Source organism: Panicum virgatum, chromosome 2K, assembly GCF_016808335.1.
Source record: "Panicum virgatum strain AP13 chromosome 2K, P.virgatum_v5, whole genome shotgun sequence".
NCBI classification, from domain to species: domain Eukaryota; kingdom Viridiplantae; phylum Streptophyta; class Magnoliopsida; order Poales; family Poaceae; genus Panicum; species Panicum virgatum.
The window spans coordinates 45,617,258-45,644,917 of NC_053137.1; the positions used below are offsets into that span (position 1 = coordinate 45,617,258).

Sequence of the window (27,660 nt, forward strand, 5' to 3'; positions counted from 1 at the left end):
CTAGCGCCGGGCGACACGTTGGGATGCGTGTACGATGGCGTCGCGTTAGTGCGCCGGAAGCAAAGCTGGGGATTGGGAGAGAATGGCCGGCGCTCATCGATCACCTGCCGCAAGCACATAGTGCGGTGGTGGCGCTGGCGCGGCGCCGGCGATTATTGATGCTGCGTGCGAAGCTGATGCCTGTCGATGTAAATGGATTGAGACCCACGCATGTTCCTTTTCTTCATTTGGTTCATACGTTAAGACTTTCTCGATCCGCCGTGATCCCTGCATCTTGTTTTAGTCAGCGCTGCTGGTCAAATCTACAGTTATTTGCATCTCAAGTCTCACTATCCATACTTATAGGGGTGTTTGGAACTTTAATTTGGATGCAAGTGCTAATATTTAAAATTGGAAAGAGTTTAGCGCTAGTGTAATGTCCCGCCTCTCTGGGACCGAGCCCGCTTACATCTGGTAGCTTATCTAGGACATAGACTGTCATCACAGACCAACAAAAGTTCTTTTCTGCACACTTTGTCCTCACTCGTGCACACCCGAAAAGACTTGCCGGTCGGTCACTCATCCCCAAATTGCTCCAAGCCAAACACGTTTAACCTCAGAGTTCTTTGGAGATCGGCTTCCGAAAAAAAAATTACAACTTGTTAGTATGAGTATTCTATTAATCATATTAAGCCCGGGGTCGGATTGTCACAGCTAACCACCGAACAAGAGTGCTAATGGGTTGGGCTAAACTTTAGTGGACTCAAAAAAATTAGTATAAATATAAGTGCTAATAGGAGATAAAGTTTAGCACTCAACTTTAACCCATCCAAATGAGCTCTTAGCTAACAACGTGTGTGCTATGTTAGTTAGGCCTTCAAATTCTCAAAATGTATATTTAGGTCATCCAGATCCCAAAGGCGCCCGATGAGCTCCAGTGCCGACATGGCAAGTCAGGTGCCATGCTGGTGAACATTAACAAAAATCTCCATAGGTAGTCTTCTTCCATTTGCTCATCTCCCTCACCCTCTAAATGGCAACTTGAGGGTGAGCTGCCCAAGGCTAGACTATGGCTGGCGTCAAGTCAGACGATGGTAGCACCGCGACCAAGGTGCAGTCGTGTCGTGCAGGGGCACAACGTAGGTCGCTCGGAGGCAGTGCACGATGAGGAGGCAGCCCATGACGATCGGAGTGGTGGTGGCGAGTCGCCGTGATGGAGGAGAAAAGGACCGGGAGAACGAGGGTGGTGGCACGATGCTCAGGGCTCGGCTGGACGGAGAAAGGCCGGAGGAGGTTCGTTGGCGTGCGGCTCGGAGCTCCGACGGACTTCAATGGCGACCATCTAGAGCGAAGATGATTCCGACCAAGAAATGGCCGGATCGGGTGGGGAAGGTGGAAAAGGAGGTGGGGAGGCTATCATGTAGGGAATCAGAGAGGGACGTGGTGTGGCACTAGGACGAGAGGAGCGTTAGCCCGATGCGGCCACTGCCTTGCACGGTGGTGGCGCACCCGCTTGTGCTAGTCCGATCGCGCGCAGGCCGCCGCCACCGTGCTGGTCGGACGCTTCCCCCTCGAGGATAGCGCTCCACACGCCGGTGAGCCTCGCGCTGTTCTGGCCGCCTTGGCGCTGGGGCTCGCATGTTGCGCAGGCCAGAGAGAGAGAGAGAGAGAGAGATATTGGAGGCGAGAGAAGGGGGGTAGAACAGGAGAGAGAGAGAGATTGGAGGGGAGACAAGGGGTAGAAAGGAGAAAAATAGAGAGTGGTTGCAAAATGTGAAGGACTTCACGGTGGTATGCCACATCGGCACTGGGAGCTCGCGTGGTGTGTTTTGTTGTGTATTGTAAAATCAATGGATACGTGTCTACAACTTGATCCACCCTGGTCATCATCAACTGGTCGAGCAGTTGAGCACCCACAATATTAGACATCTTGCTACATGCCACATAGAAAAGTAAAATTTAAAGGTTCCAAAAGAATGCACATAAATAATAAGGGCATAAAAATAAGAAGAAGAAAAACGACATGAGACCGACGAATATAGATATAGACTGCAGAAGTGATCTAGCTTTACGGATCACAACACAAATGGAACATCATAATAGCAGCTTGCTAACTGGGAGCAAATTACGGTGGGAAATTTGCCGAGGACAAGACGCATGCGCCACTACACCAGCTTTGTCAGCCCTGACGCGCGCGCTTGCTCGATCCAAGTCAAAAAGGGGTCGAGCGACAAGGCCGGCTGTCGCCCCCCGGCCGGTGAATAATGAAAGGATCTGCACTACAGTACTGCAACTTGATCCGCGCCTAACTCGAAACAATCCATGGTATGGACGAAGCAGCCAAGCTGCTATACAAGTATCGTCTCGAACTTCCGACGACGACATGCCAGCCGAAAGCCGAACGACCCTTTCCCACCGCCTCTGTGCGCGCACGGTCCCGTCTCCCGACCGACGCGACGGCCGCGGCAGGCGAAAGCCGGGACAAACACCGATCTGACCGCGCGCCATCCCCGCCGGCGCCCGCCCAATCAGAATCGGGGTGGCCTCGTCGCCTTTTCCGCACAGCACCATCCACAACTCCATGATCGCTCCCCAGCCACGCTCTCGCCCACACACCCGCATGATATCATCGCGCGCTAGCTTTGCACAGCAGCACGCCGCGCGGCGCCCAAAAGCAAGCTAGCGTCGTCCCGGCCGTTCCCCTCGGCGTCGCGAGCGCGGCCGCCCCCCGGCCCCTATATAATCGAGCGCCGCGCCGGAGGCTTCTCTCGATCTCATCGGTGATCGTCGTCCCACCCCAAGCAAGTGTCCGAGAGCGAGCTTGCGGCGTCCGAGTAGAGACGATGGCGAGCGGCAGGGGCGGCGCGGCGGCGAGTGCTCTAGTAGGGCTGGTGGCTTTCTTCGTGTGCCTGCTGTCCTGCGGCCTCGCGCAGGGCGGCCGTGTGGCGCGGAAGGACCTCGGCCTTGACCTCGGCGGCGGCGGCGGGGGACAGGGCGGCGCGGGGCTGGGCCTCGGGCTGGGCCTTGGGCTCGGGGTGGGCACCGGGGGCGTGTCCGCGTCGGGGTCTGGGTCCGGGTCCGGATCCGTGGCCGGGGTGGGGTCGACGTCCGGGTCCCGGTCCGGGTCGATCTCCGTTGGCGGGGCGAGCTCGTCGGCGGGGTCGAGAGCCGGATCGTCCGCTGGGTCGAGTGGGTCGGGGGCCGGGTCCTCTGCTGGGTCCGGTGGCGGGCAAGGGTTTGGGCTGGGTGGTGGGAGTGGGTCTGGTTCCGGGCACGGTGAGGGCGGCGGGTCTGGCGGTGGGCTCGGCAATGGGGTCGTCGGCGTTGGGTATAGTGAGGGATACGGTCATGGGTCGCCTGGCTCGGGTGGGAATCCTTGATTGATCGTACGTGTTTGAGGTCATCGCTTTGTGGTTATGTTGGATATTATGTGTTTTTTTTGGAAAAAGCTTATCAAAACCATGTATGCTATGGTTATTACAATACTAGTTTTAGTCTGGTTATTGATAAGTTACTGTAGAATCGTTGTCATTTGGCAGCAGCTAAGAAATAATTAAGCTATGCCAAACATGACTATTGTGTGCGCGTGCGCGTGTGTCATGGCAAAAAGTGTATTATTTGGTGATGAAAAGTTGTCTTGAAGAGAGAAATGTATTTTTCTTTTTCCGTTTGTGATATATGCATCCAATAAAAAAACGGTCTGTGTTTGTCACTTCATCATGCATTTTTTACTTTTGACGGTCCACTTTATTGATCGATCGGAAAAAAGGGTTTCCTGATCAGATGGTCTCAAATCTAAATGGCTTGCAAATAGCAATTGCTACAACCATTCTACGAACTACATCTCACTCTCCGTCGGACCCAAAGTTTGGAACTTACGAATTATGAATTACTTTACCAGGAATCGTTGTCACTGTTTTGAGAACGTGAGGTCCTTTTTAGTTCCACTAGCTAATTTGCATAATCGAACTTGGGAACCAAACAGAAACAGGCCGAGCTTTCGCTGCAGCCTACGATCCACATGTTGGTCTCATACAATCCACAGGCTGAGCTGCTTTCGGCCTTGCTTCTACAATCCAACCAACTCTTTGACGATCAGCATAAGTAGTAGGCCCAACGTCACTTCTTCGGAAACATCCAACAAAAAAGTAGTAGGCCCAACAACTCCTCTGTCCCCGTGTACTGCAGAGAGGTCGCCCTTCGTCAGCCCAGCCCATATATAATTTGGCAAGGCCCATATATATATATATATATATATATATATATATAGGTTTCGGAAGATTTTTTCTTCCTCACCTTCCAATGTTTACGATTCGTGCAAACCATCTCATCCGTTGAATGTCTTCAACTCTAACATTCTTCTTCCTGCCTCCTTCCTCACCATGCGCCAAATATTTCCATTTTAGTATTTTCACCATTTATGTTTCTAATTACAACATTTGTCTTTACAGTTTCAATATTTTGAAAATTAAATGTTGGACATATTTAATAAAATATTGAGTTAATTCTATCAAAATGTTGAACATGTTTGCAGCAAATAATTGAACTAAAATGAGCCTCAAGTTGGGCTCGAGCACAGAACGCTTCCATGGCCCATATCCTCGCCAGGAGAATTTCCAGTCCTGTCAGTAGCTTCCGGTTGATGTGAGAAATGGAGTGATACAATTGCGCCACCAGCAGTGGGTTAACCGATCCGCGCTCACGGCCGGTGTTGACAAATCTTCCCTCGCTCCTATCCTATACCCTCGCTCGTCACATTTTTCCTTGGTTCCGCGCGTCGAGGCCGCACTGTCCCTTTCGTTTCTCACCGCCGGTCCACGCGGTGCGTGCGCTTGTCCTAGCTGCCTGAGGACGTGCAGGTCGTCCCCAACTTGACAACCGCCAGCGATCCTCCCCAAATGATCTGACCGCGGCGGCTCCTCCGAGATCAGATCATACGCGCTCGCGTGATCGAGCTCGTAATAGCTAGCCGGACCGGACGTTGCCGCCCGCACCTTCAGGCAGCCACACTGTTTGTGTTTGAGCCTTTCAAACCTCGAGCTAGTAGCTAGTTTATCATCCATCGATGGCAACACGGGACCAAGCAATCGATCAGGAGCGAGTTGCCCGGTCACTTGCGTGTGCACAGGGTTTCAAAAACCGGTGCTATGTTCAAAACCGGAACAGTAGCACAAAAAATGCATTTTGTATTTTTGGATTTAGAAACATAAAATATAAAAAATTGGACCCGGTTTACCGTCCCAGACCGGACCAGAAACGGAAAAAAATCCGGAAACCGGCGGTTCCCGTCCCGTTTTTGAAACCCTGTGCACACTGTCCGCGCGCCACGGGCCCCAGCGGCAGCAGCCAGCGCCGCGTCATCCCGTCAACGTCCACCCCACAAAACCCCACGAACTTTCCCCGGCGCCTTCCGCCTCCCCCAACCCAACCCAACACGCGCAAACCTCCCGGCCTACAAAACCGTCCCCCATCGAAAATACGCCCGCCCACCACGTCCCCCATCGAAAACCGTCAACAAAGAAACCCCACCGTGCCCAAGCCCCCCAAAACCTCAAACCACCCGCCCGCCCGCCATGGCGTTCCGGCTGAGCAACAACCTCATCGGCGTCCTCAACTTCGTCACCTTCCTGCTCTCCGTCCCGATCCTGGGCGCCGGCATCTGGCTGGGCCACCGCGCCGACGGCACCGAGTGCGAGCGCTACCTCTCCGCGCCCGTCATCGCCTTCGGGGCCTTCCTCCTCGCCGTCTCCCTCGCGGGCCTCGTCGGCGCCTGCTGCCGCGTCACCTGGCTGCTCTGGGTCTACCTCCTCGCCATGTTCGCCCTCATCGTCGCCCTCTTCTGCCTCACCGTCTTCGCCTTCGCCGTCACCAACCGCGGCGCCGGGGAGGCCGTCTCCGGCCGCGGCTACAAGGAGTACCGCCTCGGGGACTACTCCAACTGGCTGCAGAAGCGCGTCGAGAGCACCAAGAACTGGAACAGGATCAGGAGCTGCCTCCAGGACTCCAAGGTCTGCAAGAGCTTGCAGGACAGCAGGGAGACGTTCGCGGACTTCATACGCTCCGACCTCTCACCCATCCAGGTATGCATGCTGTGTAGTATCATTTCTTTAATTTTTTCCCCTCTTTTTAACATGCATGCATGCTCTTCTTTTTCTTCATCTTCAGTTTCAGTTTGTGCGTGCCAAAAAATCAACTCACCAAAAGCTAATAAGGAACATTTCTTTCCAACCCAACAAAAAGAAAATAAAGAAGATCAACTTTAATTTCTCACGTGTCGTCGTTTTGAGCTTTTGCTGGCTCCTGATAGCAATTGCGATGTGACCTATTGGGAAGCTAACGCCAAAGACTTTTGACAAAGAAATGCTAGCTACTAGTAGTAGTACATTGTGAAACGCAACATCTTATCCAATAGGGCCGGCTGATGGATGGTTACTTTAATTACGGCTGTGTGCACCTCAATCAGACGAGCACAATTAAATTTAGAGTACAATTGCACCTTCGTGTTGATACTTTCAACGGGGATTACTCCTACTAGTCGTGTATCTTGTGTCCAAATCAACCTTTACTAGTACCTTTTCTTTTTTAAAAAAACATACATTTACTAGTACCTGCTCTGAACTGCTCCCAATGCTCTGACAGTTGCATTATTGAAGGGAGACTTTTCCTTCCCAGCACATGCCTACATGTCAACGGTCTGGTGCACTTCCATTCTACTCGATCAAGCCTTTTAGTTCGCGTAATTCAAACGTTTCACGAAACTGCTCCACCTGAAATTATCATCACTAAGATAAGATTACTTTACTTGTATCAGTTTACTTAAACGACGTCATGTGACGTTCATCTTATCAGAAAAAAAAAAAGATTTTCTGCGCCCTGTTTCGATCAGAGGCTGACCACCAGTTTGTTGTGCAGTCCGGGTGCTGCAAGCCCCCCACGAGCTGCAACTTCACCTACGTGAGCGGCACGGAGTGGACCAAGACGACGACCCCCGCCGGCGCGGCGGCGGACCCGGACTGCGGCACCTGGAGCAACGAGGCGCTCTGCTACGACTGCCAGTCCTGCAAGGCCGGCGTGGTGGCCACCTTCAAGCGCGACTGGAAGCGCGTCGCCGTCGTCAACATCGTCTTCCTCGTCTTCATCATCATCGTCTACTCCGTCGGCTGCTGCGCCTTCCGGAACAACCGCAGGGACAACGCCGCCTACCGCGGCGGCTGGAAGCAGGGCGGCTACGCCTGATCGCCCGGCCGGCCTCGCCGGAGGAGCCGGCCGGAGAGCCACTGCTAGCTGCTGCTCCATCGATTGGTTGCCGTCGTCGTGCACGATCAGCGCTCTGCTCTCTCTCTGTCGCTGCCCGCCTGCCCCCCGGTCGCTGTCGTCCTATATATGTGTCTAGGCTCGATCTAGCTCTGTACAGGCGAGATTATATTACTACGGATTCTTGTCGTCTGATAGTTACTTTATTATAGTTTATTATATGATCTCTGATCAGCAGTAGGTTTTGTACATGCTGTTCGTTGATTCGACACACCGCTATATATTCGCATATGCATGTCTTATTCTACACCTGTTATTTTGGTTTTTTCCCCTTATTATCGACTTGCAGCTCCGATTTTTTTTTTTGAGCAAATACAGCAGGTGCTCTGCTCTTGCATTAATAGTGCAAGGAAGAAATCAAATAATTACAGGGAGTAAAAAAAGGTAATGAAAATTACAGGAAAGAAAGAAAAAAGGTACAGCACCATACTGTTAGCCAATTAATTAATCCTGCATGCGCTTGGCCATAGGCGGCGATGTCATGCTGAGCTCCGATTTTCAGCTGTCTTTGCAGAAGAACTTCGCTTGACACACGAAACAACGATCTTATATAATTCTGAAGATACTTTTCGAAATAAATAATTCTGAAGAATAGATGATGACACAGCGGAGGATTAGCTAGCTAATTTATACTCTTTCCGCCTTTCCGGCGGTCCTTGTCAATCTTTACTCCGTGTTTTCTCGCCATGGTATCATCAACCTGAGTGAAGTTGTTGAGGTAAATGCTAATCACCATTTCTGGTTGTACAAAAACCTTTGGACTTATCCCCGTCCTGCGCTGCACACAAAGTAGCACACTCTTTCGCTAGGTCGATAGTGACCGTTCCTGGCCTGTAACAGCCTCCCCAATGAAGTAATCCAAGAAAGGATGGAAGACGAAGGCTTCAAGTCTTTAACCATGACGATTGACGGAGCGATAGGAAAGCTGTGGTGCCCCATGAGAGGCGAGTCCAGCCTAATGCACCCTAAAAATATCGGCAACGTATCAGGTGCAAACCAATCTATTCGTGTAAACTATAGAAACTTCAATCTGAGTCATTTGATCAACATCCAAGGGGTATATGGGATTGAGTAATTTTACAATCTGAACTCGCCCTTGGATTGGGTAATCACAATTTTGCAAATCCCTCCTCCCACCTCTCTGCGCCCCTCCCCTTGAATGTTTATCTGATGGCTCAGATTGAAGTTTTTATAGTTTGCACGGAGATATTGGTTTGCACCTAATATGTTTCCCCCTTTTTTTATCACAAAGCAGCTTGATACTTTATTCACCTAGTTGGGCAGAGATATCACGACACATAATACGGGTTACAAATTTTGGGAGGGGTCATGCCAAATACTTGGATGATGCGGGTCCCTTTCAACTCCTAAACGAGCTAGCTCATGAGCACACTTATTACAGGAACGACGAGTAGTGTGTGAAATACTAAAGACTTGAAAATATAGACTCAAGAGATGTGCTTCTCTGAAAATCACTCCTCCTGGGGCTCCATCAAAATCGCTTGATTGCAGTGCCGTAACCAGATTTCTGGAGTCTGATTCAATCATCCCCTTTCCACTTTCACTGTCTGGGTTCTGGAGACGACTCAGGCGCCACCGTCTTTCTTGTCGCCGTCTTCGGTGTGCAGCGATTCTTTCCTACAAACCTAGTAGTGGCCAACTGGCCATGCTTAAAACTGGATCGGACTAGGTCCTAGCCATCTTCCATTATCTTCCTTGTCAGTTGAGAAATATCTAGCAATGGAAGATGCTAGACAGTGATGGATCGGTGGCTGGACCTCCATAGAAGGCTCGACAGATTGTTACAGGCACCAATGTCAGGTCCCAAAAGGATGCTAAAACTTGAATGAGTTGAGAAAGTTGTGTAATAACTTCAATTGAGTCCATGGGCACATGGGCTGATGACTTGATCTAGGCTCCAATATGTAAATCGGAAAATGCGCTTGCTGTTACTAGTGGGGTTACTGATTCCGGAAGGTGGTGGTGACTATTGCTGGTTCGCTTGGAAAATATCATAGGGGGACTGGCCCAGAAGGTTTGATCTTTTCAGAAAATGAAGCGATGGAGGTGGCATTATATTGCTCGATGGAAAATTTCACTAGAAAATGCTCTGTGACATCAGTTTGAGAGGAACTTTGTCCACACGAAATCCTTCTTTTGTTTTCACTTTGCGATACTCTTCTACAACTATATTGTAAACTAGAGAAAACTTGCAGGCTGTGCGTTGAACTGTTTCATCAACAGATCAGCTAGGTAGATTAAGCATAGCTAATCGTCAACTTTTGCCCCCCCCCCCCCCCCCCTAAGGTTCGATGTCAAGGAAAAACTTTGGACTATAATTGGTATGCCCAAAACAACACACGTCAAACATTTAGTGAATACTAGCACGAATGAGTATATATTTTCATCGATAAGCATTCTTAGAAAACAACGGTTCCGAAAGCTTTTCGATATGGCACTCTACTTTTATACACCGTTTGGGTTTGGAGTCAGTAGAAGCGAGTCAGTCACTTGCTTTTGCATCTCTGCTTTGCCCAACAGCACAACTACCATTGGACAGTTGAGGTCAATGATTTGATTTTTCAGAAAACGAAGTGAAAGATCCGGCACCACCGCACCAGCTATATTGTTCGATGGAAAATTCCACTAAGAAATGTTCTATGACGTCAGGTTAGAAAAAATCTTGCCCACTAAGAAATACTCTTCCAAAAAATCATTATTAACTAGACAATGTAAATACTTGCAGGCTGTGCATGGGACCATTTCTCCCCTGTATCAGTGAAATATATAGCTCATCTTAACCCCTTTGGAAAGCTTGACATTAGCATGAAACGTCGCAGTTATCACTATCATTTCAAAAATGGTAATGCATTTCTCCCCTGTATCCGTGAAATATATAGCGCCTTATTACGCAAAAAGAAAAACGAAAAAAACTAGCATGTCTGAGTATTACTATTACCGTTGTCAGATAACAACGGCTCTGAAAGATTGGTCTGAGACTGTACCCTAACACCGATACAGTCTGAATCTACTCCCCCTTTCGAACCACTAGAATTGATTGCCAGACTCTCGCCCTTCACGTCATCAGCTTTGCCCCACAGCACCACATACAAGCCGGCAATGATAGTAATAGCTCCTAATATGCTGCATAAAACAATGTTCACTGTAAGAACAGTGATTATCTGAGTGCTCGTATCACATTGACGCATACCTTCCAATATGGAGTTCTTCATGCAGGAAGAGTGTAGATAATATTGCTGTGATCACTGCACTCAGGGGCGTAAAGATTGCGCTGTAAAGAGGGCCCTTCACAGATATGCACCAGGATTGGAGGAAAAAGTTTGCGCCGGAGGCAAACACTCCCTACAAAAAAGTGCTCAATTTGATTGGCCACCAGTATGCGGTGCAATTCAAAGTTTCAAACCAGTGTGTAGATGATTGATCAAGCATGGATTCAGGCAAACTTACTCCGTACAAGATGCAGGGGAACTCCCAGAACGAGTTCAGCTTCCAAATTTGCAAGTAATTTGGCTCCAGGAAGAAGGCCATCACCGCACATTGCAAGGTCGCTAAGAAGCACATCCAAGTCGCTAGAGATAGAGGATCAAGGTACGATTTGCAGACAGGCACCTGCAACCATTTGATGCAGCATCATCACTTGACCAGTCACCTAACGCCCCCCCCCCCCCCCCCCAAATAGCGTATTGAATTTTGCCGATGCAGGACGGTTGCAAGCATCACAATCACTGCAATTGGTTACCTGGATGATATACCAGATGGAGAAGCAGATAGCATTTCCGACGAGATAGATCCCTCCTTTCACCCAGTCGCCGGTCACCGAGACAAGGACCGCGCCGAGGAGCTTGGGACCCTTGAAGAACGCCATGAACACCGCTCCAGCGAGGCAGATGGCGGTGCCGACTATCTTGGCGACGCTTCTCAAGCTTCTGATATCCACCTTCTCTAACCTACGCGAGCCGGATAAAAAAAAAAGGTGGGAGACTGGGAGGGAATAAAGAATTTGGGCTGGTACGGGCGAGGTCATATAGTTCTATCCAAATGGCCAAATGGGCTGTTCTTGATGACATTGGCCAAATGGCCCCAGTAGTAGTCCAAACAAACGCAAAGTGCTGGGCCCAACTTTCCGCTCAACAAAAGGGACAAAAATGGAAAGAAAACAAAATAGAAAGAAAGGGCCAAAGGGAGAAAACTGTAGACGTACGCACCCGATGACAGCCGCGATGGCGAAGGTGATGCCGGGGGCGAGGTTGGTGGTGGCCCTGGCCATGGACGGCGACGCCAGGAGCAGCCCCTGCAGGTAGAAGTACTGCCCCGTCGCGCTGCCCGATCGAGCCATCAGAAGCACAAGAACAAGCAAAGGAGTGAGCCCAATCATCACTGCCGAAATTCCCTTGCTCCATTCGTTTTGCGCATACTCACGTGGCTAGGGATGCCGCGAAGATGAGGGCGAAGGCCCGGGCGCCGACGGCCATGGGCCGCAGCGTGCACCCCCTGGCGGCGAGCGAGGCGAGGAGGAGCGTGGCGGCGGCGATCCCCTGGCGGTAGGCGACGAAGACGATGGGGCGCATGCCGAGCCCGCTCGCCGTCTTGAGCGCCACGTCCACCAGCGCGTAGAACAGCTGCACCAGCACCATCCCCGCGCTCGGCCCGTACCGCTGCAGCCATGGACCGCCGCCGCCGCCGGCCATGGCTCGCGAGATCGGAGATCCGCGAGCGAGAGAAGGTGGGGGGGATTGGGGGCGCCCACTCGACTCGCCACTTCGCCAGCTATGTAGGAGCATCCATGTGCGCGCGCTCGCGGACGAAATAGCAGCCAGCTGACTCACCTGCGCCGTCACACTCCTCTTTGTTTATGGTTTCGGGTGATTGTTGTTTTCTCTTGCGGAGGTAAGCAGCTCCGTGGTCAAACCCATCGTGGAGATAAGAATTCGTGGATTTGCAAAATATAAGTGTCTACAAGCGAATTGAGTATGCGTCATGCCCTGCTGGACCTCATCATGAATTACTTCCTGTCTGCGTCGGACATGATTGCTGAATTCGCTAGCAAAACTTGCCCGATTTCTCTTCTCCTCGTCTCCGATGGCGTCGCCATTTTTACATTGCAGGTAGCATCTCCACCGCATGTGCTTCGAGCCTGCCAGCAGCCAAGCACCACCATATACTACAATGCGCCGTGTGCCTGTCGCATCAAACCCTTCAGTATATTGCCGACCAGACGAGTGGCAGAAATCAGGCGTCAACTCGCAGCAGCAAAATTCATGGCAAAAAAAAAAAAGACTGCAGGATTGAAAATGGACCGCCTGTTCTTTTCTCGATCAGCTGGGCACTTGCGCCACGCGTGCTGCTTCTGCTAGGAGAGGTGCGTCAAGAGTGTCCTCGACGTCGAGCTGGGCGTCCGACCGTGCGGCCCTGTCCGTCGTATCTTTGCTCCGATCCGGCGCCCTCCCCTCCCTCGCGTCCTCTGCTTTGCCCCACAGCACGACGTACAGGCCGGCGACGACAGCGACGGCGCCGAGCAAGCTGCCATGAAAAAGAACGCTCTTTCCGTTGTCAAAACTCTCTGGTCAAGCGAAAAGGAAGAAGAAGAAAAAAATGCTTTGGAGGTTTGCGGTTCAGAGAAAGAAACGTGCCTGCCGATGTGCAGCTCCTCGCGCAGCGGCGCAGGACGACGGCGGAGAGCGCGGTGGTGAGCACGGTGCAGAGCGGGGTGAACATGGCCGAGTAGAGGGGGCCCCTCACCGAGATGCACCACGACTGCAGGTAGAACACCACGCCCGACCCGAACACGCCCTGCGTTCCGCCGCGCGCGACATGACCCCGTCAGCCAAGACCCATCAGATTTTGCTTCGAGTTCCTGAAGGAAGCTCTGTGTGTGTGTGTACTCACGGCGAAGATGTAGCATGAGAGCTCGAAGAGGGAGTGGACCTTCCACACGCTCCGGTCCGGCAGCAGGAGGAAGGCGACCCCCGCGGATTGCAGCGAGGACAGGAAGCAGGTCCAGGCCGATAGGGTCAGAGGATCCATGTACGATCTGCAGATGGGCCCCTGGAGTCCAAATGAAAGTAGGAGTATGATTGTGCAGCCACTTGTGCAGACAATGTAGTGGTCTCTGATCACTAATCTATCTATTATTTTAATACAATAGTGTTAAAAGAAGCCATCACGTTCGCCGCGAGAATTTAGAAATTCTCACGTTAATCGAAAAAAAGAAGCATATACACCGTTGGATTTTATGAAGATCTAACGGTCTAGGCTAACCAAAGAGTTCATATCAAATACGACTAACCCAAAGAGACCATATCAAATACAACTAACACAAAGAGTCAATATCAAATACGGCTATTAAATAAGGAAAAACCACTAGAAATTATCACATTAATAAAAAAAATAAGGCTGCAAGGAGGCGTCCGCAACAGCAAAGAAGACAACCGAGTACATCTGGATTGGCGCTAGCGATCGCTCGGTGGCTTCGGGTCTTAGAGGCTCACGGAGACGGAAGAGTTTTTTTTTTTGCAATACCCAAGGAGACGGAAGAGTCACAGTGCAAAATTGGGACATACGGTCGCTTCCTGGTGACCTGCAAATTTGGTCGATTCCAATGATGGTGTAGGGAGCATCAAAGAGTTGACAAAAACTACAGCAAAGAGTTGATGATGGGAAGCCATGCCTAGCATCAATTCAGTTCAAGATAGGGGGTAGCGAGCAACAATTGTTGACAGCAGAGGGAAGAGATGGCCATGCATGGAAGTAAGCCAGTAGAACACTAGCAAGCAAATAAAGGAAACAGACAGAATCAAAGATTGATATGTGATACAGATTGCAATGAAGGGCCAGGCAACAACGACAATGGCGATCAACATGAGTACATGACTATGCGCAAGTATTGGACAGTAGTTATCAGGAAAGTTGAAGTTACTATCAAACACTGTTTTCCACAGATTATATCAAGAAGATGATGCAAGTAGAATATTGATAAAAGAGATGGACACTACCTAGTAAGAGAGGGATTCCGAATATTCGACAAACAATGCTGATGAGCTTCGTGGCAGGATGATAAAAGGTGAGTACAAAAGGGGATTGTGGTGCAGCATCATATGGAGATGCCATAGCGGCATATGGATGGCAACGGCGACTTTAGCAAGCTCAACGTCATGTTTATGTGATTTTGGGCTCGAATATTTGCCCTAGCAAGAGAGGGATTCCGAATATTCGAAAAAAAATGCTGACGAGCTTCGTGGCAGGATGATAAAAGGTGAGATGCCATAGCTGCATATGGATGGCAACGGCGACTTTCGCAAGCTCAATGTCATGTTTTGAATGTTACTATTGTGATGGAAATCAAATGGATTATTAGGACTTCTATGGTTTGACCAATGCAATGGAGTTCAATAGTATCACCACATTTAATTGTAGAGCAAAGGGTATAAACAACTTTGTTTTCTTAAAACAACTTTGTGATGATATACTATCTTATTGTAATGCAGAAACTGATGGGAGAATTTAGGCAAATGAACAAAACAAGGTCAACAAGAGAGGTCTTTCTAATGAGAACTTGAGGTGTTCGTGGCACTGTTATGGGGTAAGCAATATAATCAAGCCGCGCAAATGCGCGGGCCAACTTAGAATAATACATAAAGTTGAATTTTTATGGAGATCTAATGGTCTATAAAATTACCATATATTGATTAAAGAAAAAAAAGAAGAGTACACATCATTTAATTTTATAAAGATCTAAGGGTCTATACTTATAATAGAATTAATGTGTACCATTGATTTTGTGTGTCCAAATTGTAAGTTTGGTATTGATTCATTACAAATCATATGCATCTCTCACAATAGAATAAGGAGATGGTAGTTTCAAAAAAAAATAAGGAGATGGTAAAAATAAAATAGAATCCTATAGAAAAGAATAATTCAGTTTGGGAATATCAAATAATAGTTCAGTTTGGAAATATCAAATCAGGTTTAGAGTTCTACTTATATAGCGCTCCATGGTGCAATATAAATTCCATCTGGTGTTGCTACCTGATCGCGTATCACTTCTAGATACACGCGCTATTAGCACAGGACACCTTGCTAGTTTAAGTCAAATTATAATGTTAAATCATATTTTGTGCCGTCCCATGAAACTATTTTCCAAATTTAAAATCTCAACGCAACAGAACATAATATGGATAAAGCTTTTCTTAGAACACATAAGAGGGATAAAGCTTAGATAGCTTGAGACCTTGAGTATGCACACCATAAAAATATTTGAGAAAAAAAATTCTCATTTGATATATTTGTTTACTATTATAAGAAAAAACAACGACGATGTGATTGCTTGCTGATATACATCACTTTGGAAAAAAAACCCCACTAAATATGCTTATTGTTACCATGTTTGTTACTGAATATTGACAAAGTATGAATCTTGACTTACCAATGTGTGGAAATGTTCTTTGTTGTAACACCCTAATTTAAATTTTAGCAATTTATAATAAATTTAATTGGCTTTATTTAAATTTCTAAGGTTTATTGTGTTTAGTCTTGCATTTAATCAAAATTTTGTTCCTTAAGTAATTAATTTTTTTTCTTAGGTTTAACTTTGTTGATGCATTCATGCTGGTGCATTATTTTATTTGTTTGAGTGTTAGGGTTGAATTCAAATTCAAGTTTGAATTCAATTAGTTTGTTTGGTTTGAATTGGAGTGAAGTGGCAAATAAAAAAAGGGAAAAGAGAAACCCAACCCAAACCAACCAACCCAGCCCAGTCCATAATCAACCCTGCGGCCCACTCTCTCCTCCCTTTCCCTTGGGCCCGCTCCGCAGCCCAGCCTCGCTCAGTGACCGCACGGCCCACGCCGCGGCCTGCTCCCCTCTCTCTCCCACGCGGCCCGTTTCCCCCGCACGCACTTGGCTGCGTCCACCCAGCAGGCCACCCCGCGCACCGCCCGCACTTCGCCCGCTCAGCCCGCTCGCAACGCGCCCCGATGCTGACCCGTGGGAACCGCCTGCCAGCTTCATCTCCCCCGCGCCGCGCACTCGCAACGAACCCCGTGATCCCCGCCGAGACGCTCGCCGGCCTTCCAAACTCGGGCGCGGACGCCGAGATCCCCGCGCTAGCCCCTTTAAACCGCCCAGCGGACCCCCTGCGCCATCAATCACCCCACATCGCCGACCCAAACCCTAGCTAGTCCCGCCCGCGCCGCGCCGCCGCGCAGAGTCCCCTGCGCCGCCGCGACCACAACGCTCCGCCGCGCCCCAGCCTCAGCGGAGCCGCGCAAAAGCTTCGCCCCTAGTCCAGGAGGCTCTCCAAGCTTGCTGCCCGACCCCGGACCCTTGCCAGCGCCGGAATCGTGGACGACATCGCCGCCGCCGGTGAGACCAATTCCGAGCGTTTGCTCGCTTCCTTTGATCCTCGTGTCCCGCTGATCCACGGTTCTCGCTCGCAGCTCGTGTCCGCATCACCTCGACGGATCAGCAGGCCAGGAGGACCCCTGCAGCGACCCGGACAGCGAACTCCGTCTGTGCGCCGCCGTCGAGCTTCGTCGCCGCGACTTCTGCAAGACGCCCCTGCTTGATTTGAACCTCGATGAGCACCAGCCCGACCTCCTGTACCTTTTGCGCACGTTCCCATAGACTTTAACCTTCCCCAGTGGCCGAAACACCGGTCGCCGGTGTCTCACCGCCGCACTCAGCGCCACCGTGCCATGGCGACGCCCTGACCACTGCGCTGCAGCCCGAGCGAGTACCTAGGAAGCTAGGCCGTGCCACGCTGGTGCTGATCCATGCGAAAACCAGCCCGAATCGGGGGTAGAACTGTGTTCGCGCAGTTCGCCGGCGACCCATCGCCGCCCCTCCCCGCAGCGAGCCACGTGCGAGCCCTAAACCCCTTTCCTGAGTGGCCAGGTGGTTTACACGTTCCACGCTGGCCCTCCACGACCAAACCCCGGCCCAAACCGAGTCCGGTAGCCCCCAGTTCCCCTTCTCCGGCGCAGCGCCGCCGCGGGAGCGCGTCTCCGGCGACCCAACGCCGCCGCCCGCGCCCCAATCACTCCTGAACCGTCCGATCAGACACGTGCGACCCAGATTAGATTTAGATCTCACCAAATCCGAGCCCTCAGATCCAGATCCGGCGGTCCAGATCTAAACGTACCATTTCGCCTGGCCATTTTGTTAAAGAGCCCCTCGATTTCTCAGTAGTCAACCCGCAGTCCTAGTGTTTTGAAAAATAATTCTAACCAGGCCCAGTTTTTAGCGTTTTGGCCCCTAAGCTCTATAGAAATCGAAACCGCCGTCCAGGACCGCTATTTTTGCACGCTAGCCCTTAGATTTAATGGTTAATTATGTTTTAGTCCTCGATTTAGCCCAGAAACCCCCTGGAACTCTAGTTTTCTTACAAATAGGTCCCTGGATCTTATTTTAGGCCTAGATTTTACGTTTTAGCTCCGTTTTAGGCGTTCTTTATGTCCACGCGATCATTGTAACGCGTAGAATAGTTTTAGACTAGTTTAGTGTGCTATTTTTATGTATTGATGTACTGTTTCATAGTGTTAGCATTTGTTTGCATGTATGTTTATGTTGTTGCCTTTGTTTTTGGCCATGTGTTCGTGAGTAGACGTTGAGCTACCGGAGGAGCCCCAGTACCAGTACCCAGAGCAGCCGTCTTCTGACCAGTTTGAGCAGCAGCAGGAGCAGTACGAGGAAGGCAAGTATAACACGAACACCACCTATCACTTTAAATACATTTTCATACTGCATTTTAATACTGTATGCCTATAAGGACTTTCCTAGCCACTTTATATCCTTTTTATATATCCTTTGGGTTGCATTTTGGTTAGTTGTGCTAGGTGCCGCGCTATAACACATAATGATCCTTTTTAATTAATTTGATTAATGGTATATGCAACTTAATTCTGAGAGTAGCCCTCTGTGTGGCTTGAGTGGCTCACGTCTCGTTAAAATTGATTTTTGTTAGAAACATGGTTTAGGGGGCCAGCACGGTGCTTAGTGCTTGGTTGGCCACTCTCCATAAGGACCGGTTCATAGAGCGACAACCTGGGAGAACAGCGCTACCACAAGACTGGAATGGGACGGTCTTGGCTTACTAATTAGGTCTTTTTGGTTTGGAGTAACTTACCTGCGGGGCAAAGGGTGGTAAGCTTCAATGGTCCCTGCTCCTCCGGCTGGTCTATGCTTGGTTTGCGCACCTGTGCTTGTACCCCCGTGAGGTGGGCCCCATCGTCGCCGATCCAACTCTTCGCGGTTACGCCTTACCAACGAGATTCTTTGTAACGGCCTCGTAGTGAGTTTGCTAGTCATCTCACCTAAGGAAGTGTGATGAACAACTAGCGTAGCTCACGACTTGTGGGTAAAGATGTGCAACCTCTGCAGAGTGTAAAACTGGTATATTAGCCGTGCTCACGGTCATGAGCGGCCCAGATCCTCCTTTTGATTAGTGGGGTTATCTTCCTTTGACGAGACAGGTTTCCTCGGGTGGCTTGGTTCGGTTTGGTTCTCAGTAGTATCATATTTAATTTTGATTAATTACTATGTAAATGGGTTTATGGTAATTCATCAACTTGTAGTAAATAGCTTTAATAAAATTTTGCCAAGACTTAAAAGATAATGCAGTCAGTCAGCCAACCTTAGAGCCTCATAGTTTGTGTTATACTTGTTGAGTACAAGTTGTGTACTCACTCTTGCCTCTTCTCTACTTTTTCCTATTGGATACGCTACTGCTGCTCAGTTCCTGCCGACACGAGGGAGTTCGCTCAGCGCTTCCAGGACTACGAGGACTTCTAGGCGTTCGTCTCCCAGTCGACGTCCCTGTGGCGCCCTGCTCAGCTTCAGAGAGTTTTTATCGTATTTGTACTTCGCTTCCGCTGTATCAGACATTTTTGTCATTAATGTAATAAATAACATTCGTACTCGCTTTATTATATCTTTTTACGTGATATGTGCTGTGATATACTGTTCATTCTGTTGTATATACGTGTGACTTGATCTTGGCACGTATATGATTGCTCGGTTTATGTCCTTTTATAAACCGGGTGTTACATTTTTCCTGTCATTGCAGTTTTGTATAACTAACCTATCAACACGTGCTCCCGCACGGGCTGATTAGAATTAATATAAAAATAGAATTTATAGCTAATAATTATATTTGTCTATCTCACGCCCACTTTTATGTATAAATATTCTAACACATACTCTAAAATATATATTTGTCATTATCCAGTAGTTGCAGTTGATTTTATTTTGCATCACACATTCATTGTGTTTGATATATATATTTAATTGAACCATTTGTTTATGAATTGGTATTCTTATCTCTTCCATCATACATGAATACATGACACATATCATGGGTACACTTTTTATATAAAACATAACATAAATAATATATTAATAATGATAAAATAGTACTTTGGAATTTTGTATTGGTGCACTTTAATATTTTGTTGTACTTATATAATTTAGATTCAGATTTAGGGGTTACTGTAACTTTTAGTAATGACATGAAGGATAATTATATGCAAATTTGGGAGTTATTTGTATTATTTTTGTAATGACAGAGGTGGGTAATTTAGATATATGTTTAGGTGGTTACTTTAGTCTATTTTTATAATGACAGAGGTAGGTAATTTATTAGGAAAGATAACAAACCAATAACTATTATGATTAGAGTTGTCAGATTGATAGTCGGATGTTTTTTATTTTTATGAGAATTTCTAATTTTTTTAAGTGTCCAAATAGAATCCTAGGTGGCTTCACATGGAGGTTTCAAAGGAGCCTCCAATTAGTAATAGTAATATCTCTAATTTGCCACTATCGTGACAAAGGCATCCGCAAATACAGTTTTGGAACATGAAGGATCAATAAGGGATTGCAATTTTTCAATGGAAAATAATAAATCTAGTTGTATAATTTTGAAAGATTGATTATACTCTAATTAATGAAAATGGTTGCTTAGCACACTGACCTGCAAGATTAGCCAAAGAGACCAGCAGGAGCTGCTGCCGATGAGTAAGAGCGCTCCCATCACCCAGTTGCTGCTTGACGAGGGGATAATAAGCATGTACGACTCGTTGAGTGATAGGTTCACCAGCTTTGGGCCTTTGAAGAATGCAATCGTGATGGCTCCTCCGACACAGACCGCAGTGCCAAGGACCTTTGCTATGCTACTTACTTCTTTGATATTCACTCTTTCTTGCCTGTTGATGGATTTGATGCAAGAAACGCTAATGTCAGCGATGCAACATTTCAGAATCTCACCAGAGAAATTGAAATCGTGTAGTAGTTTTCGACAAAATTAGCTACTTTTCTGTTAGCACCAGGATTTTTTCGACTGGAAAATATAGGTAGGGAAACACAAAATTATTGTGCCCGGCAAAGGCGGTACTTTCTCTTAACAAAAAGTTCATTTGGCCATTAAACTAGCTATAATTTGAGTATCTTTGACTAGAATTTTTGAAAACGTTTACAAAAGAATTGTACTCCCTCCGTATTGTAAAAGAAGTCATTTAGGACATCAACACGGTTTCAAAAACAACTTTGACCACTAATTTTTTATTATAAAAAATTATAAAGTATAGTCAACATATATTTTTACGAAACTACATTTCAAGATGAATCTACTTATATCACTTTTATATTTTTAAACTCAATTCAAAAGAACTTATTTATAGTCAAAGTTTAAAATGTTTGATTTAAGACAAATTCAAAACTGACTTCTTTTACGAGGATCATGCAGGCACGAAGCTTTAAGTTCTGACAAATCAAGTTACAAGAGATCGAGATCACACCCAGTGCAGTATCGTAAAAGACAAAAGAGCAGGCATCCATGTGACGAGCTAGGTGACATGCCATCCCATGTCGTTATACACCAATATAACACGCAACTAGAGAAGTAAATTGACGCGCCTTGTGTTTGTTAGTGGTCCCTTAATCGATGACTCAACGCAGGCCTGTAAATTGACACTAATTGACGCATCGAGCGATTACTGAAACTTATAGGCATTCTGACATTCTGTTCACTCTATGCCTATGGACTATGGTATACTGAAAAAAAAAGAGAGGTGAGGATGAAGTACAGCAGGCATGTTTTCTATGTACTCACCCAACGGCTACTGCCATGGCGAAGGTGATCGCCGGTATCAAGTTCGTCATGGTCGTGGCCAGCGACGACGTCCCTAACTGCAGCCCTTGGTAGCACAGGTTCTGGTTCGCTGTTGCTCTGTTGCACAAAATCGGTAGCTGTCGAAAACAGAGGAAGCAAAATGGTGTTGGCTACTATACTACTCCAAGTCCCAAGAGCAAGATTTTGTACCCAAACAAGGCTGCCATAAACACCAAGAAGAAGCCTTTCATTCCAAGTCTCATCTCCTTGAGCATGCTCCTGACGAGTTCAGATTTCAGAAAAAATCACAACCAAAATTACATAAATCCTGGGGGAGGAAAGAGGAGCCGCATCAGATCGTACCGGTTGGTGATGATGGCGACGGGAGCGAGGACGAGAGTGGCGACGGTCTGCCTGTAGACGACGAAGACCATGGGGCTCATGCCGCCGGTGAGCGCCGCCTTGACCCAAAGCGTCATGGCCGCGAAGATGCACTGCGCGGCCACCATCGCCGTGCACGGCTTGTACCCCTCCGCAACCGCGCGGACGCGGCCGCCGGCCATGTGTCCGGCTAGGCACCGGAGCGGAGAGGGAGAGGGAGCTGCGAGCTTAGGATATACGACGCCGCGCAGAAGAGATCGAGCTTGTGTGTACTGATCACTGATCAGCTCGCGCTGTGTGCAGTTGTGCTCTGCTCACTCTGTTCTCCACTTTTGGGCGCTGGTAAAGATTGGCTCGTGCTTGTGTACGCCTGGGAAAGGAGCGGCTGCAGTCCGGCTGCGCGCGGTCGGCGTTCGATCGGCGCATAGCCACGCGCCCCGCGTCTTTGCCGCCGGTTGGTGGAGAAATACGAATTGGTAAAGACTACAAACCAACCGGCCGTATGTTTGGGCTTCTGAACGGCCGGTCCATCAGGCATCCATCCACCGTCCGGGTCATCATTTCAGTATTTCTCACCTCTTTCCATTTTTCTCTCCCCTCTCTCTCTACACGGGTGAAAGCGTCATCGTCTCCTTCCTCGACCCTGCCGCCCCATCTGCGGCGCCAGGCCCTCTCCTCATCCGGCGGCATGCAGGCCGCGGCTAGGACGGCTCGGGAGGCCACGGAGACGGCAGCCGACTACATCAAGCAGGCGGCCGCGAGGGCTAAGGACGCCTCTGCCGGGGCGACCGGAACGACCGCGGAGTACTCGAAGCAGGCTGCGGCGAAGGCCAGGGACGCGATGCTGAGCACCGGCGAGGCGGCGACCGAGTACGCGAAGCAGGCAGCGGCGAAGGGCACGGGCGGGACGGGGAGCCCCTCGCGCTCTCGCCCGCGCAGGAGGCGCCCATCCTCCTCCCTCCACCGCCCTCCCTCAAGCCATTGACCTCCCGCCCTTCTCCTCCCTCCACCATCCTCCCTCAAGCAGGCGAGCCCCCACCCTCCCCCCTCACACAAGCTGACTCCCCGCCCTTCTCCATGGATTTGTTTGATGCTCTCCCGTTTTCTCATTGCAACAAACTGAATTTGAGGATTTTTTTTCCTAGGGATTTTTCAGCAGAGATGTGGTGAGATTCAGTTGGTGGCGGAGGAGCAGATTCACAAGAAGGCGGAAAATGGTTTGTACAGGATTTGTTTTTGCGTTCGGAATCTATTTCATCTGGGTGGTTTATTTTTCTAATTTTTTTGGTAGAGGGAGAAACCCAAATCGAGTGGGACGAAGAGAAGGAGTCCTCTGTGAACAAAGGCAAAGGCAAGTCTCGATTCCGTCATCCTGCTATCAGGGGCGCCAATGATCCATGGCGGATCGAGAAGATCTCAAGGAGTGTCGATCTGCTTCCCAGTAAGCACTCGTCGAGAGATATCCCCTCCCTTACTCTTAGTAAAGCTATAGCGTAAGGGCACTTTTTAGCACACACCACATAGCAGTCATTATGTGTGTTTTAGCCGTATTTACATTTTTATCAGCACTAAGATTCCTCCCCACACCTCGTTTAAAATGTGCAGTTCTTTTTTCGGCTCAATTGTTACAATGCCAAGGGGCCAAAATCAGCAACAAGGGCGTCCTCAACCATCCAATGAGGTACGCTTATGTGATTTTTTTTGTTCAGTTTATTTTTTTACATATTAGTATTTTCAGGCAATAATGTGGTTTAATGTTAGCAAATTCATATTGTCCATTAGGCAAATACACAAGGAATATTAGGCAACCCCATTCATTGTTCAATTTGTTTTTTACACGTTAGTATTTTTAGGAAATAACGTGGTTTACTGTTGGCAAATTCATGTTGTCCATTAGACAAATACACAAGGAACATTAGGCAACCCCATCTATGCAGCTAATTTTTAACTGTTTTGTGCATCAGCTTTTTTCTTTGTGTATATCAGCCACTTGTTTTCCCTCGGGTAATTTTCTCCCAGGCAGCTTTAGGGGCTAGTCTATGAACCTGCTTTTTTTAATGATGATCCCGCCCTCTCCCCCGTCCTAGAAATTTTCAGTATGATGTCAAGAGCACAGAACCAGCATCAAAGCCAAGCGGGGTGGGTCGTTCCCTACTCATCTAATTTTTGTAGCCTTTGTAACTGTAAGTGGAAAGTATAGAGTTATATTGTTTTTGTTTGAAATTTTTGTAAACTAGTTTGGTGGCTTGACTAAGCAAGTGCAAAACTACAAACCAGATGTTTGCAACCCACAAACCTTTCTACTAGCATTATCAGAAGCATTTTAATGAATTTCAGTAGGCATTTAAATACTATTCAAATAGAATTTTAAATGTTCAGTTCAAGCACTTTCATAAGTCTCATGTGATAGACTCTCTTTTTGTCTGGAATGAAAAATTTTACCTCATTACGATCATAGGCCAAATAGATTAGGTTTCAATAGAAGAACAAACACAAGCCTTTTCTAAATCAAAAGTCTCTTGCTCATTGCTCTATATATTTTTGGAGTAGTGGAACTGGTTGACTTGCAAATCCTGCACTTATTTCCTGTTTACTTGTGCATTCATTCCCTCAGCTATAGCATATTTTCTCTTTTTTATATTGTTCAACTTTTGATCTTGGTAGGTTGTTTATGTTTGGCGATGTAGTTGCCCGACCCGCGGCAGCTAGATTAGTTTGGGTATCAGGGTTTATAGTTGGGATGCCACCAACATCATTAAGCAGTTAGAAAATAATGATAATAGCTATGAAAATAGGCAAATAAATGTACTATAATCAAGCAATATTGTGGCAAGGTCAAGGCAAAACAATGCAAATGTTGGACAATTTTTACAGCATTCTTTCTTCACTAATTCCTCTTTTCTGTTCTTACATTGTAGGTTCCAAAATTATTCAGCAAGGGGTATCAAGTACAAAGCATGAAGCAGATATGATGTGCAGTATGAACCGGGTCAAATAAATAATTACATATGTAGTGAGAGCAAGTACATTATTTTTTGTTAGTTAGTGATGTTGCTTATAGTTAGTCAAAAGTACTCTCAATCACTGGCAGAACCAGATATAATAAACTGAGATCTGCACCATTATATGATTCGGATCTACAGGCACATATATTTAACCAAAATAATAAATAGATCATGTTTTCACCCCTTAATTATAGGCTTTTTCTTTCCTCTTGTTGTGGCAGTATTTGTGCTAGATCCTACATTTTTTATGATACAAACACCATTGGTTCTTGATTAGGCAATAATATATATAGAAATTAGACAATAATATTATTTCAAATAGGTAATAATATGTGTTACAATCTAGCAATGTTTCAGATGTCAGGTACATGGAAAGCCTTTTCTCATGCTATAGCATTGCAACCGCTAGTTTCATTGTTGAGTCATGGCTCTTTCTTGGCCAGTAAATTGAATTCTAGGTCAATGTGCTTTTCTTCATGTAGTTAGACCTATCCAATAGCTTTGCTAGTATTTTCGACGGATTCTGGCAGCTGGAGCTTGACTTTGTTTAGAGCAATTGAATAGTGATGGATATCTTTTCTTTTCCTTTTTTAATTAGGCAATAACTTGGCTCTAAATTAGGTAATAATGTAGAAGGAATTAGACAATATTGGTTTCCAATAAGCAATGATGTTGTTCTACCTAGGCATAACAATACACTTAATTAAGCAATTTTGTTTTAGTATCTTATAATTTCTTTTTTATTGGTTGTATTTAGTACATAGTTAACATACAACTACCAGCAATGATGATACAAGCAATATTTCTTTGGCCTACTAATTAGAGAATTTTTTCCCTCCATTACTTACATAGTTGCATATCCTCTTTGATTTTTATGTTTTGTTTCAATATATTTGCAAGTCACCAGAGTATTGAACATGAATGCAAATCGAAAGACATTTTGAGCGGTTGGGAGCACATATAGAGTACATTTTAGAATTTTTATTCACATAGTGCAGCAATGAAAATTGTAGGTAAATTAATAGGTAACTTTGTAGGTCTGAATGTGTTCTAAGATGCATGATGATGCATGACATTTGTATGTTCTTTTATTTACATGAGGGGGCTGATGTTGTGTCTTATGAAGTGCCTGACAATTTGTCTGTTGCTTGGTATTTTTCTGTTCTATATGTGCCCTATTCGGTTCGCTGGATTGCCAGCCGGCGCTGGCTTATTTCCCCTGTAGCTACAGTGCTTTGTGAGGGGAGAAGCACCCAGTCGCTATAGTGCATTAAGCTGGGAGATGCCACCGGCCCCACCGGCCAGCCGCTGAAGCCAGCCAGCGTTGGCTGGAGCCAGCGAACCGAACAGGCTCATGATGCTTGATATTTGCCTAAACCTCATACCTAATGATGGAACTGTTTGGGGGAAAACAAATTTGTTGGACAGTGAATTGAATGATATTTTTATGTTTGGGCTGCTGATGGTATTGGAGAAAGGATGTGGCCGCCCAGGGAAGAAAAAATATGAAAAAAGCAAATTTGCCAGAATAGGAAAGTACAAATATATCACCGGTAGATTAGCTTTTCTAATTACGGACGGCCGTACGGCCGGCCGTACCTTAGCCAGGTCCATACAAATTTGATACCCAACAATTTGGTAGACACATACATTTAGGGTCATGTCTAATCACAAAATTCATTCATTTTCTATTGCTATGTTTTATTCATTTCCAAACACAACATTTATCTATGGATGCATTGTAAATTTGTAATCTTTTCCTAGTTACAATGGAACTCAGTTACCAATTCTCTATGTTTTTCTATTCATGGTTATAGTTACGATGGAACTCAGTTACCAATTTTCTATGTTTGTAGTTAATATTGAAAAACAGATTTTTATAACGGATTTTTATAATAATTCGAGGGTTACCAATTCTCTTTTTCATTGACCTCAGGATATATTCAACATGCCTTTCAAACAAAAAAGGTTTAGGAGACGTGGTGCATGTGGCTGGTTGCGATCGAGATTGTTGGGATTGACACTTAATATAATCATTAGTATATAAAATGAGCTCATTTCTATATTTGTATGATAAAATAACTGAAAACATACCGCTACTTAATATTGGTCACAATTATGTTTAGAAGATTATATAATATGAGTTTTCTATGATATGTACAATATACTATCCTCGTAAAAAAGAATGTACAATATACTATGGTGTGTGCAATCCGACCGCGAATGGTGATATGTTCCCAAGGGGCTAAACCCGCGCGGCCCACTCAGTTTTTGTTTTTTGCTCGGCCCACTGGTGATTGAGGCCTAGCTTTGCTAATTTTTTTTTCTTTCCTCCTGGAAGTTGTGATGGAACATTTTTTTTTCCATTAGTTCCAATGGAATAATTTGTTCTAGTGAAACATTTTTTTAAATTTCAATGGTAAGATTGTATCCAACTGAATAAATTTTAGTTTTTGTTCTAATGGAACTTTTTTTATTCCAATGTAACAATTTGAGTGGAACATTTTTTTCATTCCAAACGGTAAGATTAAGTCCAACTGAACAAATTTTTTTTCCCGTGAACTTTTTTATTCCCAATGTAACAATTTGTTCCCGTGGAACATTTTTTCATTCTAATGGTAAGATTGAATCCAACTCAACAAATTTTAATTTTTGTTGCGATGGAACTTTTTTATTTCAAAAAAAATAATTTGTTCTAGTGGAACAAATTAGTTGTAATCATGGGAGCTCAGAGCCACGACCCGAGAAAAATTAGCGGCCCATTAAAATCTTAATCCCCTTTGTGATGGGACAGCACCCAGTCGCGCAGGCTGGGGGGGTAGCGGGCGGTTCCGTAGGATCCGCGATTTGGGTCTA

At 46.8% G+C, this 27,660-nt stretch overlaps 3 protein-coding genes, 1 long non-coding RNA gene and 1 pseudogene across 4 annotated transcripts; 3 read left to right on the forward strand and 2 right to left on the reverse strand.

Annotated features, from left to right (window-relative positions):
- The first annotated feature begins 2,388 nt into the window (after positions 1-2,388).
- LOC120695706 (putative glycine-rich cell wall structural protein 1) lies at positions 2,389-3,696 on the forward strand. The gene has a single exon (XM_039978927.1). It carries the CDS (start codon positions 2,823-2,825, stop codon positions 3,357-3,359), a length of 537 nt encoding a protein of 178 aa, XP_039834861.1. The 5' UTR covers positions 2,389-2,822; the 3' UTR covers positions 3,360-3,696.
- Positions 3,697-5,396: 1,700 nt separating this feature from the next.
- LOC120695705 (tetraspanin-8-like) lies at positions 5,397-7,549 on the forward strand. Its single transcript, XM_039978926.1, has 2 exons — positions 5,397-6,059; positions 6,892-7,549. Exons 1-2 carry the CDS (start codon positions 5,553-5,555, stop codon positions 7,213-7,215), a joined length of 831 nt encoding a protein of 276 aa, XP_039834860.1. The 5' UTR covers positions 5,397-5,552; the 3' UTR covers positions 7,216-7,549.
- A 2,755-nt stretch (positions 7,550-10,304) lies between these two features.
- Positions 10,305-12,626, reverse strand: LOC120695704 (WAT1-related protein At4g30420-like). The gene is made up of 6 exons (XM_039978925.1): positions 11,734-12,626; positions 11,520-11,633; positions 11,054-11,261; positions 10,762-10,923; positions 10,505-10,656; positions 10,305-10,456 (listed from the first exon to the last, which is right to left on the reverse strand). The coding sequence occupies exons 1-6, from the start codon at positions 12,093-12,095 to the stop codon at positions 10,378-10,380; spliced, it is 1,077 nt and encodes a 358-aa protein (XP_039834859.1). The 5' UTR covers positions 12,096-12,626; the 3' UTR covers positions 10,305-10,377.
- Positions 12,232-22,217, reverse strand: LOC120695703 (annotated as a pseudogene).
- Positions 22,218-22,346: 129 nt separating this feature from the next.
- LOC120695708 lies at positions 22,347-24,992 on the forward strand. Its single transcript, XR_005683814.1, has 4 exons — positions 22,347-23,016; positions 23,091-23,240; positions 23,405-23,480; positions 24,718-24,992. It is a non-coding gene; the product is annotated as an uncharacterized LOC120695708 (long non-coding RNA).
- The last annotated feature ends 2,668 nt before the right edge of the window (positions 24,993-27,660 follow it).